At 38.8% G+C, this 21,638-nt stretch overlaps 1 protein-coding gene across 1 annotated transcript in view; it reads left to right on the forward strand.

Moving 5' to 3' along the window:
* Positions 1-6,694: 6,694 nt before the first annotated feature.
* The window catches only part of SUGT1 (SGT1 homolog, MIS12 kinetochore complex assembly cochaperone), a 59,109-nt gene continuing 44,165 nt past the window's right edge, over positions 6,695-21,638 (forward strand). Inside the window, exons 1-5 of the mRNA XM_072410451.1 lie at positions 6,695-6,810; positions 9,051-9,133; positions 10,035-10,080; positions 12,615-12,705; positions 20,374-20,443. Of these exons, the coding sequence (XP_072266552.1) occupies positions 6,724-6,810; positions 9,051-9,133; positions 10,035-10,080; positions 12,615-12,705; positions 20,374-20,443 (377 nt within the window). The 5' untranslated portion in view covers positions 6,695-6,723. The remainder of the gene's footprint in view (positions 6,811-9,050; positions 9,134-10,034; positions 10,081-12,614; positions 12,706-20,373; positions 20,444-21,638) is intronic.

The following is a 21,638-nucleotide window of genomic DNA, read 5'->3' on the forward strand; positions in this document are numbered from 1 at the left end:
TGCAAAATGCAAGCAGGAAAGAGCAGTAAAAGTATGCTGATGTGCAAAACACTTAACCTGTTCTTTGATTTTTCAGGTACTTGCTTATCTGCTATTCATTATTACTTTCCCTTCACCCTGCTTCTCTGGGATTGCTGGTTTTCCCCTGAGAAAATGCTCTCTGTAAGCTCCTGGGCAACATGAAAGCACTTGAGCCTAGTGATTGGAGGTGCTGATATCTGCACTATGGGAGTAAGGGGTAAGAGTAACATGCTTCCATGTGCCCAAAAGTGCTGGGTATTTCACTGGGCTCAAGTGGACAAATTAGGTGGTGTGAGTATGGATATGGTCAGCTTTGGAGGCCAAGCTATCAAGAAAATTTGTTGATTTGACCTGTAAGGGAAAAGTATGCCCTGTAAGAGCAGGTTTATGTACCGATAAAAAGTACACTAGTGACTTAACACTCTGACTATGAAGAGGTTAAACCATCGCAATGCACTGTGAGTGCTGCTAAGGTGTTGTCACTGGACATGTCTACCACTGAAGTCATAAATGTGAGGTCCTGCTTAAAAAAGATAACTTAATAGGATTTCTAATAGAAACAAGGCTGAACATTTTGTGGCCTATCCAAGCTGCTTTTATAGTTAAAAACTAAAGAAGCAGCTTTGATAGGCTGCGAAACATCTTCAACATTGTCCAAGCATCCAAGACCCTGACAAATGAGAAACCTTAAAGAGAGTCATAGTTCTTGTAAGGCAGTGGAAGCTTATTTGCAGCATAATTTTAGGGTTTTTTTTCCTTTTGGTTTGTGGAACCAAAGTAAAAATGTTCAAAGAACATTAGTTCTGGCATTGTTACTATTTAGTAGTAAAGACCAATCCTGGCCTCCCCAGAAGTGGTGATGACAAATATTTGATATGGGCTTGTGTTGCTGCTTATACTGGGACAGATTCCAATAATTGAGTCAACTATGAATTCTGTAACATAACTGTGCTTTACAAAAGCGAAATGATCCAACCAAGGAATAGTTCAAAAGGGAGAAATTGTAGAATAGGGACTGATTTAAATTGCATTTATGTTTCATGACACTTAAAAATGGTAGTTCATTTAAGGAACCTACAACCTTTTAGGCCAAGAGTGTACTATGGTGTACCACACAAAATGCAAGCAGGAAAGAGCAGTAAAAGAATGTTGATGTGCAAAACACTTAACCTGCTGCTGTTATGTACACCATAACATATTTTGTAATTTTTAGAAAAAAGAAAGGGTCCTTGTTTTTTTTTTTTTGTTTTTTTTTTTACAACCAATAAATGGGACTTTTAAGGTACCCTTGCTTAAAGCCACCGGCTACATTTGCTGGGAGTCGAAGACTCCAATGTTTCTCCTGAAAAAGTACAGAGTGCGAAACGTGTAGATGAACATGTGTTCTATGGATCTTGATACACAACAGGTCACAATGTCAGAGGCCTTTTGTTTATTATGGACTGTGTTTTATTTGTTAGGGTCACATGTAGCAATTACAATATATGTGTTTTATTGTCAATAATGTACCAATAAATGTTGTTCTTTTGAGCAAATGGACCTTAAAAGTCACATTTAATGGTTGTAAAAAAATGTAGGATATTCAGGGACAAGGTACATATTTTTTATGATTCTTAGACCTGGCTAGAATGTAAAAGAATTACTGTTTGTTGACTTGTTTGCTTATGTGTAATAGGCTTACAATTTCCAGGGGTGTACTTACTTTTTCACATGTCTGTAACTTTACCACTGCATTTCATAGTGCATACATGTTGTCAGCTCTTCTTTTAATCCGTCCACTGTCCTAACAAGTACAAAAAAAAATCAATGACGGCTCATAATAGAGGTAACCCTAAAAAATGTCTTTGGATACACTGAATTTTTGGCTGTGGAAGAAAATGATTTCACAGGGATTTTTAACTTGGGCCCACAGAAATTTCATAAAGTATTACCATTCTGTACATGGGTTTTGCAAAGTTTTACCATTCAGCAGTCCCTGGATACAACATGGATCTGTTCAATAAACTGTTCCCTGAACAATATATCAATACTTAGAACCAAACCTATAAAACAGAACAAATTAATTTAAAGAAAAATCATTACAACAATAAAAACTATAAGGAGCTGTGTTTGGAGTACATTCAGCTTGATGATCAGTCACAAATATTTTTAGTTTCGGTTCTCTTTGCTTGGTATACCAACCATTTACTGGAAAAGACCGCCCACAACAAAGATTTCTGCTTGTGTAGCTGGCAGGATTGGAGAACAAGTTTAAGGTATATTTTGCAGTCAGTGTTACTAAGCCTGACAAGTATCTTGTTGGAAGTTATGGCAGGCTTTTACTGGACCATAGGTATTCTAAGACAATATAATACTGTTTGAAATGTTACTTCTTTCGTGTTGAAATAAGGAAAAAAAAAGCCTAGTGTGGTAAATGGTCTCTAAATGAGGGCAATGTAGTGGGGAGGATGACCACAGACATCATGCTTGTTCTATAAATCAGCACAAAGATTAAATTACAATAACCAATAGTAATAGTTTTCTGGTCACATTCATGAAATATAAACTCTTATTGATTGCTGTACGCTTTGGCAGTAGTGCTTTACTATATAAACATGATTGTATGAAACATTGTCAAGCATTAAGTTCTGATGTTCTTTAACCTCCCTGGCGGTATTCCCGAGTGTGGCTCAGGGTTTATTTTCAGTACCAAAAGCGGTAACCCTGAGCCACACTCGGGGTAGAATTGCAAGGGAGTTTTAAAGCTTACCTGGTCACCACGTGCCCGGGCGTCCTCCAGTGATACCTGGCATCTGTTTCCCCTGGCGATGACCACCTGGCATCTGCGTCGCTGGGGGTGAACGTTGGGGACACAGATTCTGGCTGGGCATGGGATGTGCGAGCATGTGGTTGGGGGGCGGGACCAGGCGGGAAATTTAAAATAAAGTATTTTTAAATGTATTGCTTTGACATTTAAAAATACTTATATAATCAGACCGCCAGGGAGGTTAATAGGAAGGGGAGTAGCCAACTGTTTTTTTTTTTTCTTTAAATTTAGTTTTATTCTTTTACTATTATGCACTTACATCATAGTCTGGCAGCCCATACTGTACTACAGTTTGTGTTGCTTATTTTCCTAACATTGTCCCAAGGACAATCTTCAGGGAAGCCAATTAGCCTAAATGGATGTCTTTGAGATGTGGGGGGGCAAACCGTAGTGCCCAGAGGAAACCTACACAAACATGGGACAACAATGTGCAAACTCCATGCAGATAGTGGCCTGGCCGAAATTAAAACTTAGGACCCAGCACTGCAGACAAGATTGCTGGCCACCTGAACCATCTTGTCAGCCACAAAATGGCAATGTTTAGTCCCCAGCGTCTTATTTCCCATATAGTTATCCCACCATCCTTTATCTCAATGTATTGCTATCTGTGTCATTAACACAATTCTCTCCATCTCACAGCATGGTTAGTCCTGGGAGAGGCCATTATGCATGGTCAGAGCAAATTCTGTTCAGAGGGAACTGTACATATGCTGTATTACTTTCCACCAGTGCAGCATACCTACCACCTGTCCATGATAAGGGACTGTCCCTCCCTTCTCCTTAGTTGTCCTTCTGTTTTGGTGGATATGTACATCTCTATAAAACTGTATTATTTAAACAATCATTTTTAGGGTCTCCAAAGTGGGTCATTTGTCTACATACTTTGAGCTAAAAAGTGTTCTTCTCTATCTCTTAATGCTGATGTAAGTGCAGCTTTCCCCATCTTTCTGCTTTGTTTGAGAACAGAAGCATGTTTTTTTCATTGGGATCCACAATAAAATATTAAAATACCCATTTGGTTAAATTATTTTTACACATGATTCTTTACAAGGTATAACGGTGTAGCAAAACTATTGGATTATAGGGAAAACTTTGACTGTACTTCTGCTTTAAATGCAACTGGAGTTTTTTGTGTATGTACAAGGCAACATGTTTCCGCCATCTAGTGGTGAACGTTGAGAATACAGACAAACTAATTTAATTTTTAATATAAATACATGGACATTTCTGGTTGTGTTTTTTCCTTTTTACTTCCTAATAAAAATTGCCTCGTGATAAAAGCATGATCTAATTGCATTGCCTGTGATTTTGGGATGATTTCTCCATCAAAACATCCCCTGAAAAAAAGGCCATCAGACAATGGCACCCATAGACATGAAAGTAGAACAAAATGAGTGCAGAACAAAGTAATCTTAGTGTTGTGTCTTTTTGAAGCACTGAAATGTATGTAACTACAGACCACTGGCCTCCTCGGTGACTTTTTCTTTGGCAGTTGGCAGAACTGTAACACTATAATAATAGGTGTCACTGATCTGAACATCAGACAGAGGTAGCGGTAATGTCAGCATAGTCAGTACACTACTGGAACCAATGCTGTGGGCAAGAACTGTCAGGGAAGAGGGGGGAGCAGGGCCAGGAAATGGTAAGTTTCATTTTCCAGATATTACATTAGTTGAAATATATTTTATTAGTTGTAATGTAGTCTATAGCAGGTCACCAATTTTCAGAGCAGTTGATATTTTAAAAGGTGCAAGGTGTACTTAGTGCAGATATTTGTTTATACAGAACCAGCCATCTTATCAGATTTTAACCAAGAGTGCTGGCTGGACTGCACGACAAGGTGATAATTCTACTTTCCCATGGGAATGAGGGCCAGTCTGTAACGATAAAGCACCCAACAGCCTTGCCATCAGCTAAACAAAGCTGAGACCAGCAATGATCCTGGAGCTTTTTCCTGTGTGCCTGATGTTGGTTCTTTTTGATTGGAGGCTTCACATGGTGTGCCTGTTAACTTCAAATTCTTCAATCCCTAATAATATAGAACTCGGTCTGTATTATTTGCACATGCACAAAACTTTCATTCTTCCATTTGCTCTGCACATGAACACAGATTGTTGTTATCTAAATAGCCTGATCTGGGGGGCCCTCCCATTCACAGGCCCCATAACAGCTACATGCCATGCTATATTGGATACACATGTCAATTATTTGCCATTTCACACAAGCTCAGCTGAATTTATAAATCTACAAAAGTGGTGGTCAACTTTGTAAATGTAGAGGGCTTCAAATACAGCTCCCAACATGGAAGATGGACCTTCACCATTTTTCAGGATGATGCACCCTAAAGCACTGTGGTGGTTGCACACAAAAAATATGCAGTTTCTTTGTAGTGTGCTGTGTATACATTTTGTAGTATCATTAAAAAATCCCCTGCATTGCAACTGCACTGGTAATAAATGCCCTGACACAAGAAGAAGTTTAGTGACAGCTTTACAAATATACATTGGGGTAATGTGCATTACCACAATGGACAGCAGTGGGTGATTGGTGGAAGGAAGCAGTTGTGTTAATTTTAAATGGCACTCCAATGAGCACCAGGAGCCCAACACTTACTGGATGGCCAGGAAATTTGATAATTTTTTTTATGTTCCCGTATAACAGTGACAGATATCAATACACAGAAATGTTTTTTTTTTCAAGTGTTTTTTATCTGTACACATACCAAGTTGGTAAAGCAAAACTCCACAAAAATATGTATTAAAATGAATTGTTGATTAACAGCTGCCCCCAAAGGAACTCAGCTCTAGCACTAGATGTCAAAAATCTTCACAGCAGAATGATAGCCAGTATCTTCTCACTCACCTCCTCTGAGCCCAGGCTGCTATGGAACCATCTATATTTTGCAGCCTAGGCTCAGGGTACCACTGCACACAATGGCCTTCACAGATAGTAACAGGTTCATCATTTAGTGAGGAAGGAAGGACCATCCAACGCCAACGGAAGAAAGGAAGGACTCCCTGGATTATTTGAGAAAAAGGTGTGTTTTTATACTTTGTGTTTAAAGTTAGCATTTCCTTTAGGATCAATGTTTAACCACTGCAACCTGCAGCAGAATGGTGCAATAAAGTGCACAACAAAGCTGCATTCTGCACTTGTATGGCATAAAGCCTGTGTGAATTAGGCCTAAAAATGAAAAAAGCAAGTTCTGCTTCACATACCAGGGCCCTTCCCTCATCATAAACAGCAGTTATTATGGGACCCAGTACATTGGCACATGGCGTTGCATTATAGTGGGCGTATTACCCCAAACAGCACTGTGCATGCACGTAGGGGTCTAAGAAGGGAGTACCAGCGAGGGTTACTGTGTGCATTACCCTGCACTGCTACACAATAATGGGGCATGGCCCTTAAGTTAAAGTAGTGCAAAAAGTTCTCACAAATATGGCAACATTACTTCTAGCAAGATCTCAGGATTCCTGGGAATTCCAAATCGTGTAAAAAGACCTTCAGCACAATATTGGGGATAGATGTAAGCAGAAGAATTGTGATGTAAATTAGGTTTAGGCCAGGGGGAAAAAATCTACCTAATTGCATGCTGTTTTTTTTAAAGCTGCTATTTATGATGGGGAAGAGGAACCTGATAAAAAAAGGAGACTTTCCTTTATCACTGCAATTTCTGTATAGATGGCAGCTGCAGTGTGCTTGTAGATACATTTGGATTGCATTGGAAATGATTTTAGGATGTCTCTGACCTGTATTCACCTCCTTGTGAGCTGCAAAGATGACAGCAGCTCTGCTTACATGCATATACACTAAACACAGCCTCGCCTGACTCCTCCGACCAGCAGAGTGCGCTGCTGAGCAACCTACAGCCGCTCTGTGTGCGCCTCTGCTCGATGACAGCTGTAGTAAGTACCCGGCGAATCCAGAACTTTCCTGTCGGTGTGAGCAGCTCGGGCAGTGCTGGGTGTCGGTGGTGCAGGGTGAGTGCTCCGCTCTTACATGGATTCCTCAGTTATTAGCTGTGCTGTACACGCTGCCATGGCACCTTGCACATGGCTGTTGTTGTGGACGCTGAGTATTGTTCCCATGGTGTCAGCAGAGCTGGAAGGTGTTAGGGGCCCCTTGTGCTGCCCTGGGGCCCCCCCTGGGTGCCCCCTCCTGTGTGTATAGAAGATTAGTGACAGTGTAAAGTGTTTTAGTTTTAGTAAAGCTCATAGTAGGCAGAACTTGTGTCAGGTGTATGTGCTGTGCCCTCCTGGGGGACGTTATTATTATTTATTATTATTGTTATTATTATTATAATATATTCCAAACACCCCTCACCAGGGGATCGCTGGCAGAATTTTGTCTTCTGCTGGGGGATTTTGTGTCTGTTCTGTGACACCAGGAAAAGATAATAGGAGGCGGGGTTGTCACCAGAGATAGGGAGATGTAAGAAATATTATTATTCCTCAGTATTTATATAGCGCCATCATATTACACAGCGCTGTACAAAGTCCATAGTCATGTGACTTGCTGTCCCTTAAAGGAGCTCACAATTTAATGTCCCTACGATAGTCATATGTCTCTATTACAGTCTAAGGTCAGTTTTTTGGGGAAGCCAATTAACCTAACTGTATGTTTTTTTTGGAATGTGGGAGGAAACTGAAGTACCCAGGGGAAACCCACGCAGACACGGGGAGAACCTGCAAACTCCATGCAGATAGTGTCCTGGCCGAGATTCGAACCGGGATCTAGCACTGCAAAGGCCAGAGTGCCAACCACTGAGACACTGTGCTGGCTAATATCTGACCAATATTGTAACCTTCTATCCCCCTTATTAGATAAATATTCTTGTTACCTCTATGTGGGTATTCACTCCCTCCATGTGCACCTATCATCCCCCACTATCCTACAATTCTCTACTATAGAAGCATTGCATTGCAGCATTTGTCAAAGTGGAACTATAGTTCTGCAATTAAAAACTGCGAGCAGGCAGAATTTTATTTTACATGGGAGGAATATAATAAATATACTCACCTGCCTGTTTCCCGATCTTCTTCTATAATACAATGAGCTGCACATAGGATGCCGGCATATGCCAGGTGTCCCTTCATCCCCCGGGAATGACGGAGCTCCTGTGTACATGAGCAGGACTGGTAACATTCAGGACAATTGGGATGGCCGAAGATCTGACACCAGGAAGAAGACCAAGAAGGTGGCAGAGCAAGGATATGTAATAAAAACATTATGATCAGCCACGTAGGTTGTATTTTATTTTAGAAGGAACACATTCTGTCCCTTCTGAAATAAAGGACTTGCCTGGTGGCAATGTTTTATCTTTAGTTTAGTTCCTCTTTAAAGCAGAACAAATCCTAAATGTAAATAAATAGTGAACATGCAGGTTCCTTATTGCAGAAGGGATAGATGGTGGTCCTTTTAAATATAATACGTTTACCTGCTGTTGCCACCATAAAACTCACCTCTCCTTACTACTTCATCAGTGCCATCACCTTCACCCCCTTCCAGGCTCAGGATTCTTGGCCAGGCTGGAGTGAAGTAACCCCGAGCATGTGCACAAGTGTTAAGTCATTCCTGCTGGGATTGTACACTGTGCATGTGCAGCTCTGTGTACATTTTACAGAGGTTAGTGGGGAAAATGTACATCGTGGGTGGAGAAAAAAGTGTCTTTTCTTTAAAGATCTATCTTATTATTTCCTGTTCTTGTCACACTTTGTCATTCAAATAGGATGTAAGTTTAAAGCAAAACTACACCCATTCAAAACTTACCAGTTCCCCCTCTGTAGTGGACAGCACCATCTTCTTCTCTATTGCATTCCATACTTTGGCCATCTTCATTGGTCAAGTTGAAATAATGTTAAATCTGTGCCGACATGCCAAAGTTCATGCAGTTCTGACACCCGCAAGGGAAGCTGGTATTGCTGGGTATCCCTGGCTATAGACAGTCAGCTGAATTTGACAGCTGGACAGGGATCAGGTAGGAAGAATAGTTATTACAGAAGAGGCATCACCTGTCCTTTCTGAAATAACCTAACTAAACTAAAGTTCCTCTTTAGGTCTTCCCTGTAGGGGTTTCTATTCTAGTGAGGTTCATCTGGTGTTTTTATTATTATTATTTTTTTTTTTAAATGTTCCTTAATAATAAAGAAAGACTGACCACAGTATATTCCATGTTCATGGAACTGAACTTGTCGTTAACATTGCTTATGTTTGTTTACAGCTTGTGACTGCAGTACTTGCATTGGATTTATCAACCCAATCCCCAGACACAATGGCAGGAACTGTGATATCTCCTTCTACACAGTAAGTTTTTTTGCTTTACCTCAATTATGGCTTTGATGACTTGGTTTTGACTGGCACCAGGGTTCTGGGGAGAGCATTGTTACTTGCACATCTGTTGGCACTGCTGTGGGAGTTGCATCATTGATATGTAAATTTTCAGTAAACCTGTATGGTGTCCGCAGCCTCTGACCATCTCTTGGAACGTCTGTTGTCGCTGACTATCCTCGCTAGTTGCATGTCTGAACATTACATGCAGCCATTTAGTAAAGGGCCACAGTTAGAGCTCCCTATTCATAAGTAGACAACCACTGCTTATTTTTAGTTTGGTGGAAATAATTATTAGCCCGATAGTAAAGAATGAGAAAGAACTGGAGTCAAGTTAATAAAAAGCAAATAGAGCTAGAAAATGTGTGCCCAGTTTCAGCATAAAAACTAAAATTCCCAAATTAAAAAAAATTCCATAGACCAAGATGATGGGTGTTCTGTTATTTTTTTTATGTCTATGATGTGTAGGTTTGCCTAGGGATGTGTATTGATGCGCTTTGGTTTCCATCAGGTGAATTTTGCATTTTGCAAATTTTGCAAAGTCTAAAAAAACAAAACAAAATGGACATCGCTTAAAATAGCTGGCAGAACCAGCTAAATAATTGTTTTTATGTACAAGTTTCCTATGTGATAGTGGAGGCAGATGACAGGTACACTTTATGAAGAATCAGGGGTCTGATGAACAGAGTCAGATCTACTGCTACCACCCAGAACCCAGAAGTGCATGAAAGTTGAGGCAGCCTAAAAGATCAGAAATCACTCGGCCCCGATTTTCCCCTTGGGTAGTTCCAGGTATATTTTGAATTGATGTTGAACATGTGACTATCAAACCTGCCTGTATATAAATATTTATATATCTTTTTTTTTTTTATTTTAGATTTTCTGATGCTTACATCAATGCAAATCCTCAGCAATCATTAGAGGTAAGCTAATTTCTTTTAAGGTACACGTGGAGGAATAGGAAACTGTAGGTGCAAGTGGAGGACACTTGTGGCTAAACCTTTCTAACATGTAATTAGTATGGCATTATGAGAACATAAATCTCTACCTAGCAAAATGTGCTCCCAGTTCTGTTACACATATCTGTCTGCATCTTACCTCAAACCCCAATTTCTCTAGAATTAAGAGGGACAGGGAAACAAAAATATAGGTGGAAGTGGGAGACACGTGTGGCGATCACCTTTCATCACCATGGCATCATTACAACATAAAAAAAAAAAAAACAATCCAAATGCACTTCCTTGTTACACATGACTGTAACCTTCCAGCACCTCAACCTCAATAAAATTTAGTGGGCAGAGTTCATTTTCTAATGATACCATAGTGATGAAGTTTGAGGGGATGGTAGTCAAAGATATTCCCCACTTGTACCTATATTTTTGGTTTCTTACACCTCCCCATTCCCCAATTGAAGTTCAGAATGAAAGTGGACAGGAATGTGTAACAGGGCAGGGAAGCCCATTTTAATGGGCAGAGTGTTTTATGCTTTAGTAATGAGATTGTAAGGGGAGAATGTTCCCGCCACTTGCACCTATATTTTCAGTTTTGTACCCCCACCCTCAGAGAAATTGGGATTCAAAGAAGAGAAGCAGACTTTAATTTCATAGGTATAGATTTGTGACAGGTAGGTATATATTTAGGGGCCCACCCCAATGCTCCTTGCTTTGTTAGTGGCTCCGGGGGTCCCCAAATTGCATTTTCAGTTTAGGACTCCTAGTTGCACTTTCCTCTGAAACAGCAACCCCAAAGTTCAATATTCATAACTTTTTACATTTGTGACCCCCATATCTTGAAATTCTTTAAAGCTGGGGGCTAAATTTGTAGTAACTAGTATCTATGAGGGTCCCCTGTACACCCTGAAAATTACAGATCATTGTGACATACATATTAGGAGATATGGAGGTTTGTACACAGAGAGCTGTGAGGATGCAGAATGACATGCAGACTTCACACACAGCTCTAGCAGTGCATACATTTCACAGGCAGATTTTTTTTTTTAATAGAAAACCAGCTTGTGCTATGAGATGGGGTCGGGTCTGCCTGGTTCCCCTTCACATGAAGGCTCAACTGTGTGTGCTCACCTTTCATCCTAGCAGCAATCCTCTGAACGGATGGCACAGAGCAGCCTCACTGAGATCTGTGCAGAGGATGAGAGCTGCCGAGGAGATCTGGGTGGGGTAGGCACAGCAGCCGGCTAAAACCCTCCAGGGAGAACTATGCATATTATAATATTCCTCCCTGTGCTTGATATATTTACCAGCAATGCAGCAAACAAGATGTTTTGTTTTGTAGGTTTTTTTGGAGGGAAGGTATGTTGGTAAGAAAAGATAAGACAGTTATAGGAATGATTCAATAAAGCCTATGATTTTAATGAATTACTGTAGGGTATTCTAGTATATTTCTGAAAACCAGGGTGCTGTAATGTGGACGTTTCATGGTCACTGACTTTGTCCATCCCTCCTTTCCACAACTTGCTGTTTGGTTAGGCTGAAGATCAGTGACAAGTAATTGGTTTAGCATTAAAGGGCAAAAGCCAGTAAGCACAGAAGCTTTATTGGTTTCTAATTATTTCAGAGACTGTTGTGGAATCTTGTTTTTTCTTTATGGCGGGTACCAATATCCTTTGTCTACATTTTGTATAATATAACACTTGCAATGGTTCTAACAAATATTTTTGTTTACCAATTGGGAGCAATTAAAAGGTTTATTGTTAGGATTTACAGACATTTTAAGGTATGATAATTTGATAGTTTCTTACTACTTGTAGTTGTTATTTATTATCCAGAGGACCCTTTCCAGTCTGATTTCTTATGTGCTCTCTTCATGCCCATCTTGGGCTCCTCACCCAAGTTGAGAGACTTATTACAGATCAGTAGATGGGTTCCATGGTGGATGGGGAGTCTTTAATCTAGACCGTATGTCATCTGACAAGCTGTTTGATGAAGATATCTGTGGAGCTGTAGTGTAATAAGTGTATTAACTACTTGATGGTGCTCTGATGGAGGCGTGGGGTTTCAGGTATTTTTTTTTTTTTTTTTTTAAACAAATCAAGCTGGAGTCCTATAGCTATTTAAAGTCTCAAGGGCCCACTTGGAAAGTGCTAAGCTGCATCTAGAGGTCATGGTCAATAATTGTATACAGTCCAGCAGATACTTTAGATGAAATAAAACACCAAGGAGAAATGACTAGATAATTATTGTAATGAGCAAGTACAGGATAAAATACAGAAGTTGTTTTCTACAAAGGTGGGTATTCTCCTCCATTTATTAGTAATTTGTATATTTCATCCCTGGTACCTCATTGGAGAATATTACTGATTGCTGTTTTATTAAAGCTGGTTTCAAAATACTTTGAATATATTTAGTTTCCTTCTTACTTTGATGTTTAGTGTTTAGCAATATTTATAGTATCAAGGTACTAAGGATCAGTGAATATAATTTTTCTCTTTGAATTGCAGGAGCTGACAAAGGCAATACAAGAGAGATCTGATGATGCAGAATTCTACTGTCAACGAGCGTATGCCCATATACTTCTTCAAAATTACAGTGGTAATTGCTTTGCGTATATTGTTTTACGCTTATAGTTAGGCTCGTGGTTTACTTTCTGCATTTTGTTTGCTACTGCTTAATCTTTTAGAGAAAAGCTATCAGGCCATTAATAATGATGTACATTTCTCTACTGTTTTGGGAAATAAGGAATATAGGAAAGGAAAACCAGTTGAAGGGGTTAGCAAAACCTGAAGTTCTGTAAAAAAAAACTGTCCAAATCATTACTGAATCTTATAGTTAATCATCCCAGTTCGCACCCCCCCATGAGTTTTATTCTTTCATATATTTCTACCTTACTTGGCGTGTATTTTATCATGTTAACTATCATCTCACTCTAAAACATTTTTTTTCACTACCTGTATTTATTATAGTGTGTACATCATAAGTTTCTACATTAAATCACATCACATCACATCACAACAGAGTATGAACTCTGTTTCAGGTTCAAAAGAACATGTGGCACACAAACAACAAAGGTACCAAAAGTAATGATCTGTAAAACAGAAAAAGAAAATTCCAGTCACTAGAATCACAATATAAAGGAATAGGAAATATCTTTGGAAAATATGAAAATCACATTTTTAAAGGGAGTAACCAGAGCACATGTACCATTTAAGATATTTACTGTCCTGGATGTGTAACAAATGTAAAATGATTTAGATTTCTGCTGACTTTCTGTCTGTTGATAATAGGCTCTAGTTCAGAAAATTAGAGTTTTACGTACATACATAGATATAAAACAAGATAGACTAAAGGGTCTTTGTAGTGGCAATTGAAACAAAAATATATTTACCTAAAGATTCACATACATAGTGATACTGTATATTGGTTAGCGGTTATACTAAACAGACTACAACTAAAAAACATACATAAAATATGGGGAAACAGCTTCTAAAACTTATAACCTTTCCCCACTGAATTGTTTTTCATAGTAACCGTTTTATTAAGTTATATTGTTTAAATCACCATGTTCCCACACATATTGGGTAGTTATGTTGAAAAAGCCCATCCAGTTCAACCAATTCATATACTGGACCCTATACCCACAGTTGATCCATGGAAAGGCAAAAACAGCCCTTGTAAAGCATCAAGCATTGTCAGATTAAACCTTCTTTGTCTGTTTAACAATTGCCTATGATTTCTGGTTGAATTACTTCCTTTTAATCTACATATATATATATATATATATATATATATATATATATATATAATTGTGTCTGTCATTTGTATGACTGAGACTCATGTGAGTGCACCAGTCATCTTTGTACAGCGCTGTGCTATTTCAGAGCTATATTTAGATGTATGTGATCACTAGGAATTGCATGGAGACAATTCAACCAAACTTGCTATTTTACACCACTCGGAAACGCATCGACACGTTTCAACCAAACTTGCTAGACATATAACTCGAACTCATCTGAGTGCACCGCTGATCTTTGTGCAGCGCTGTGCTATATGTCAGAGCTATATTTGGTGATCACTAGGAAACGCATGGAGACATTTCAACTAAATTTGCTAGCTAGACATATGACTCTGAAGACAGTAATTGAAGACTTGCCACACTGCGCAAGAGAGCTACTACATCTAAAGCTTCAGAGACAGTACAACGGCGTGAAAATCGACTACAGGATAAGAGAGATAGAGCTACTACATCTAGATCTTCAGAAACAGTAGAACGGCTCCATGCCCGACTACATGATGCGATGAAGCTACTACATCTAGAGCTTCAGAAACAGTACAACAGCGTGACACCGGAGTACAGGAAATGAGAGATAGAGCTACTATATCTAGAGCTTCAGAAACGGTACAACAGCGTGACACCCGACTACAGGAAATTTTGAGAGAAAGCGCTACTACATCTAGAGCTTTAGAAACAGTACAACAGCGTGACACCCGACTCGTGACACCCGACTACAGGAAATTTTGAGAGAAAGCGCTACTACATCTAGAGCTTTAGAAACAGTACAACAGCGTGACACCCGACTACAGGAAATGAGAGGAAGAGCTACTACATCTAGAGCTTCAGAGACAGTACAACAGCGTGAGACGAAAATAGAGAAAGAGCCAGGCGATCACGGAATGCACAACATTTTTGCTTAGCATTGGAAGGACTCCACTATGATCCACATAAAAACTACTTGCAGCATGCAAGTTTTATCATAGAAAAAATGGAAATGGTTTGTAGTTACTGCCAAGCCAAGAAGTTTAAACCTGAGCATCCTGGTATTTGCTGCAAAAAAGGGAAAGTCCAACTCTGCCAACTGGAAACACCACCAAGAGAACTTTGGAATTAAACATCAGCAAATAACTCTGAGTCAAAGCATTTCCTTAACATCAGAAAATACAACTCATGTTTCCAAATGACATCATTCGGCGCCACACAAGTTGTTCAACAGCCTGGATATCCATCCACATTTATGGTGCAAGGGCAGATTTAACGGGATTGTTACTTCCGCTACCAGATCCACCACCAAAATTTCTACAACTATATTTTATAGAAACTGACCAGAGGTGCACCTACAAATCAGGTACAAAATTTCAGACTGTCTGAAAGTTGCAAAGGATGTTTCATGAGCAATATGTTCTTAATAAAACATTTAAAACAGCATTGGAAAATATGTCATTAATTTTGGTGAATTTAATTATATTTTAATTTCATTGTATATTGTACTTATACTTTTAATACCTATAAAAAATTTCTTTGATTTAACACTAGCTTTATTTGATTCCTTTTCCTGTCTAATATAAGATTGCAATGAATAAATACCCGGGCAACGCCAATCAGCTATTAGTTTACAAACACACGGAAACAAGGTCTACATTGTACATTTTGTCTGGTGGACCTTGAGAAATGCAGGAGAGACATCTGCTGGTTGGTGCAAAACTTACAAGGTTTTTTTTTTTTTTTTTTTTAACTGAAATGTATGTTCTGTGGACCAAAGATTCCCCCCACCTTTCAGTTTTTGTGTAAAGAAATGTAGATCTCATCTGTCATCCCTGAAAAATTTGAATTTGTCTGGAAGTTTTAAAACAACAAAATACAACTATAGATGAAGAGTAGTTTTGGTTGTTCTTTTAGGAGTGGAACATTAAACAATGTATTCATGTTTTTGGTAAAGTATCTAATATGTATAAAACAGAATTGTTTGCAAATCATTTAAACCCCTGTATTCAATTGAAAATGGTACAAAGAAAGCACATTGGATGTTGAAAATGAGGCATGTTGTTGTTTCATGAAAAATAAATCATTTTGAATTTGATGGCAGTGACATGTTTCAAAACAGTTTTCACTGCAACTACTGTGTTGCATTATGTCTTTTAACAACACTCCACAAATGTTTGGAGCTAAAGAGGTTATGTGCTAAAGTCTTTGCAGCCGAAGGTTTCAAAACTTGAGATCGGGCCAGACTTTAGAGCAGAAAGGGGGACTGTGTGAGAGTAACTTCATCCCAGCCCGGCCAATAAAGTAGGAAGAGAAGAAGGAAGAAGATGGTAATGGATTTTATTGCAGATGGGACACCACCTGTCCCTTCTGTAAAAAAGGACCTGCCTGGTTGGAATTTTTTTAAAATTTTTGGGTTGAGTTCCACTATAAATGTTTTCCTGGTCCTTTTTTATGATCTTTTACATTAAATAAAGAGAAGAAAGAACTGTTTTTTTGGTCATTGATATATTCACAAGTAAAATATGACACAGTAAATAAAGTAGAGCCCCCTGCCCATTATTTCATCATAGGGAAGGGAGGGTTTACTTTGGCTAAGTACTACTGTCTATAGGATGAAAAAATTTAGTTCCCTTTTCCAGTTATTTTGGGTAAGGGGGAAGTTTTTTATTTATAGATCTCTGCTTGTTTCGCCCTTTGTCTTCAGAGGTATCTTGAGTCTGTGATTATTATGTTGGCACTATATAAATACTGTTTATTATTACTATTAATAATAATAGTATAGGGAGAAGGGCGGGTAAATGACAGGCTGATATATATAGTTGTAGGTAGGGAAATCCTCCAAGTCCTTCTTACAGAAATTTGCAATGGAGTTCCTGATGTTTCTTTAAGGGGAGTTAGCTGGTTGGCATGCCTAAGAAAGACAGCACATGGCTGTCACAACTGCTGTTCCTGCCTCAAATAGGCCTTCATACGATCATGACAACTCAGCAATTTTGGTCTTTTTTTGTCATATTTTTTTTTCTATAATATGCCAGTTGTTGTCATTGGGTAACAGGTGTTTTACTGCAGGCAGGTCAGTTTAATACCTGGACTATTACTACAGAGTTGTGCTGCTGTACATGCAGAAGTTTTGGTTTGGTATTATCTTGCTGAAATAAAAAAGACCTTCCCTGGAATGATATCATCTGGAAAGATAACATCTGTTGCTCTAAAATTTGCATATATCATTAAACATTATCATCGCCCCTACCAAATGTGCAACTACTTTTGTACTATATCACCACCTTACCATTAGGTAAGCTTATGTTTGATCTATATGATAGCAATCCAGATGGACCTTTCTGTAGTCGAAAGGATTTAGCTTCCCTGGGGCTGCAGTATTTCTGGACCTCAATACTACTTCAACTTTCATTTGTGGATGTAGTGACAAACTTTATTCACAGGTAACAATTTTCAGAATTACTGAATACACTACTGAATCGTGTCTGGTTTTCTCCTTGTTCCCTGCCTACAGAGATTTTTCCAGACTCTCTAAATTTATTAATGGTATTACATTCCTGAATTCCTAACAGTTTTACATTGACAAATATTCTTAAATTGGTGCACTGTTTGCCCACACAGCTTTTTCCTTACATCGCCACTTCCTTACTCCTGAATGCTCAGCTTCTCTGGGACTTCTTAGGTAGTCATGTTACTGATCTGTTGTCAAAAGTCAGTAACATGACTTTGCATTTTTTTAGCAACTTAGTTGTGTAAAGATCAATGTTGCTGTTATTCTAGGCACACAAACATGAGTTTTCTGGAAAATGTTGGCCAATTTTTGTCATCCAGCAGTTTTTACCTTTGGTGACTACTAAGTAGGGTACGTTGCACTTTAAAAATTTTAGTTGTTTTTGCAGTTTGCTTTTGGTAAAAGTTGTTTTAATTTCCTGAAAATTACTATATTTATGACCGACATTACAGCATTAGGATAGAGGTGCCCAAATTACAAAAACAAACAACAATGGGTCATTTGGCCTGTTCACATAATTTCAAATATTAGATCAGTTATACCCAAACAGAGTTCCTCCAGAGATTGCCATTCCTTAAGCAAAAAGCCATTTGTGCTTCTTAGATCTGTTTAACTGACGCCAATGATCAATTTGGCTATCTGCAAGGCTGACACTCTTCTCACTGGCCAACAAAGTAGGAAGCATTCTTCCTACTGACCACCACACTAATTTACTGTGAGTTGGGGATATATTAATTATAGCAGGAGTACCCTGAAGATCTACCGTATTTTTCGGACCATTAGACGCTCCGGACTATAAGACGCACCAGGTTTTCCCACAAGGGAAAAAAAAAAATTGATTTAATTTCCCCTGAGATCCAGCGTGCTGCACTTGTGCCCGCCCATGAAGGCGGCGCCGATCGGCATTCATCAAATCAATCGGCGCCGCCTTCGTGGGCGGGCACAAGTGCCGCACGCTGGATCACTGAACAGGCAGAGATCGGCGCAGCCGGGGACCGGCGGGGACACAGGTAAGTAAAAAAATATGCCCCTGTACCTCTGCATTCGGACCATAAGACGCACCCTGATTTTCCCCCCACTTTAGGAGGAAAAAAAGTGCGTCTTATGGTCCGAAAAATACGGTAAAATTTATTTCAAAGGGTTTCCTCATGTAAACACTGTATGAATAGCAGTATTTGAACAGAAGTAAAGTGGGGAGACTACTTCTACTATAGGCACTACAGTTCCAGAAAGAGTTCTTAAAAATGTTGTCTTTGTCTCATTTTTTTTTTCTTTTTTACATCTGTATTTAGAGTGATTTTAATTGTAAGTTTTACTGAAAGTGGGAATAAAGAACATGCAAAATAGTGCTTTAGAATAATGAACTCAAACTGGCACTAAGGTTTAGTGACGAGTCCTTGTAAAGTTAGACTAGACAGAGAATAGTGGCATTTGATTGGAGGCCAGGACTGTTGTATAGAGATCAGGTAATGCATAATGGTAAGGTAATGCATTGCTAAAATGGTTACAAGGGTCCCAAAGTAGTAACTAAAGTAATACTGCCCTGAAACGCCTAATGACATAGCAAGTAGACTTCCACAGACTAGGTTGCTCTATCATGTCATGTTGGATATATTTAACTCCTGGGTCTTACAATTCTTGCGCAGAACCTATCTTACAAGACCCAACCTATCCTGGCAATGCACGCTTCATCTTGATACAAATCCCTAAACAGCAAAGCTATTACTCCCATGATCTCCTCCTGTCATATTCTTTCTATAAAATAATTATGTCCCCTATCACACTCTGAATTCTTCCAGTAATGGTAATCAATGTCAATAATGAGAAATTATTGAAATATACAGAGATCTTTGTGTTCAGAAGCTGAGATGAATATTTCCTTTGTTCTGTTACTCTGAGCAGTGTCCTTCTCTGCAGCTGTAACTGTGTGGCTGTGTTTGATACATTCACTGCTAACCTTGCTGACAATGTACAATGTTTCCCTGCTGTGATCTCTCTAAATTGCAGCTCTTCATTCTTGCATTAAATATTCTCAAATGAAAAATGCCATTGTGTAGTCCAACCTAGAAAGTTTGGTACTTGTGAAGTGGAACTTCAGGATAATATAAGAATATTCTTGTTGCTTACTTTATAATGTTGCTAGGAAAACTGCCTAAAATCTTTCTTTTATTGCCTTTAAACAACTTTGTGTCCTACAAAGATGAGATGGAGGGGGGATGTTTATGCAATGTTGGTCCTTCAGTCTCTGTTATATTGATAAATGCTGCTAGTCTAGCTTGTTTTCTGTAGTTACCAAGAGAGGATCTCGCCATCATTTCATTGCCCAGTCAGCAGGAAAATGACGGTCAATAGTCATGTTCCTGCCTATGCAGTGTGGCTCAGACCAGAACAAAGTTTATTTACAAATGTTATGTTTGATTAGAGCACCATTTTAAAGTGAATTTGTAGTAATGGACCATCAATGTTTGAAGGATCCGGTATGCTAGCTGTGACGTTAACATAATGCTCTGGTACCTTCTTTTTTTTATTGCAAATAGCAATTCAAACTGTATACTTGACATAAAATGGTGGTTTAGCAAAGGCTAGAATAGAAACAGAGATATGTGCAACTGAGTTAATATAAAGATTGCATTTTCCTTTATAGGTCTACCTTGATCATGCACCATCACACTTCCAGTGCATTTTTTTTTTTTTTTTTTGCCATTGTAGCCGACCACAATAAACAAAAAAAAAAATATATTTCAGTTGCCTTTGGATAAACTTTTCTCACCCACTGGATCACCAAATATAACCTATTTAAGCTCTTTGAAGTTTGAAGTAACTAGTTTGTGGCAAATTTATGTTAACTGTTATAGTGAATTTCACAAGTGCTACATTTGCCTCGCCACCTGCATGAATACACGTTCTGTTGCAGATATAGTTTTCAGTGACTGAGGCTTCCCAGTACAAATCAGGACTGTGTTTGAATTTTCAATGCTTTGGTTTAATGCAGATGCTGTTTTGGATGCGAAGAGGTCCCTCGAGCTCCAGCCTAACAATGCAAACGCTTTCCTCCGGAAGGGGTATGTGTCAGTACTAGTTTTCAATTACATTTATTACCGTCTGCAAACCTCTGGCCATGCAGCGTTAAATTGGATATTCATCAGTGCTGCTCTAATATGGATGAAGTTGTCCTGTGAAAAGACTTGGAATACCAATGAGCTAACGAGATACCTTGACGTGCATCACCTTTCCACAGATAACAAATTCTAAACTAGAGTAAATAGTTCTAGTTGTCATATTCTGTGTGAGGCTTGTTTAATATTGTGCCCATTTGTGATACTGTCATGTATAACTAAATGATGTTTTCCTGTTCTACCCATCAGTCCCTAGCTACATACATTGTCAGCATCCACAGTCCTGAAAATGGATGTTCTGATTATGTTCTTTGCCAGTGGCAGGAAGAAGAAGAAAACATGAAGATTAGAAAAGCATTGATATATTTAATGAGTGTATTTGATGTGAAGCTCCCCCGCCGTCCGCACTTTGCTCAAATCAGACACATTTTTAAATTCAGCTTCACTCTTATTCTGGATTACTTTGTTACCATAGAAACTGCAATTTGCAATTTTTTCTTTGCAAGGCTTCCTATTTGCATGATGTCATTGTATTGAGCTGAGCCTGTAATCGACTACAAAGTGTTCTTTCTGCTTTCTATTTATTCTTCTAACTATGCACAATGTGCAAACATTAAAAATATGTGCAAACATATTATATTTCCTTTTTAAAATAAGATCCTTTCCTATATGGTAATTGGGATGTCAAAACATAGTTTGTATTGTTTTTTGCAAAATATAAACAAATAGATATTTTATGAAAATAAGTTTATAAACCAAATTTAGCCATCATATGGAGTTATTTGGGAATACCTATGTAAATACCCTTCTACCGTTCCCTGGCGGTATTCCCGAGTCTGGCTCGGTGTAAAAAAAACATGCAAAAAGCGATAACCCCAAGCCACACTCGGGGTCGCTAAAAACAATAAAAAAAACCCCACTTACCTTGTCCAATCGGCGTCCCCTGGCGTCCTGCCTGGACGTGCAGGTCCTCAGGCCACGTCCTCTTTTCTCGAACTTCTCCCGGCGAATGCAATGATGTTCCCGGTGACGTTGGTGCATGCGACAGTTCGTGCGGGAGGCGCGGTGGGAAATTCAAATATTTTGGATTGGATTCAGTACAAAATAGCTGTATTAAATCCAATACAAATAAATCTTTATA

Source organism: Pyxicephalus adspersus, chromosome 1 (genome assembly GCF_032062135.1).
Source record: "Pyxicephalus adspersus chromosome 1, UCB_Pads_2.0, whole genome shotgun sequence".
In the NCBI taxonomy this organism is placed as follows: domain Eukaryota; kingdom Metazoa; phylum Chordata; class Amphibia; order Anura; family Pyxicephalidae; genus Pyxicephalus; species Pyxicephalus adspersus.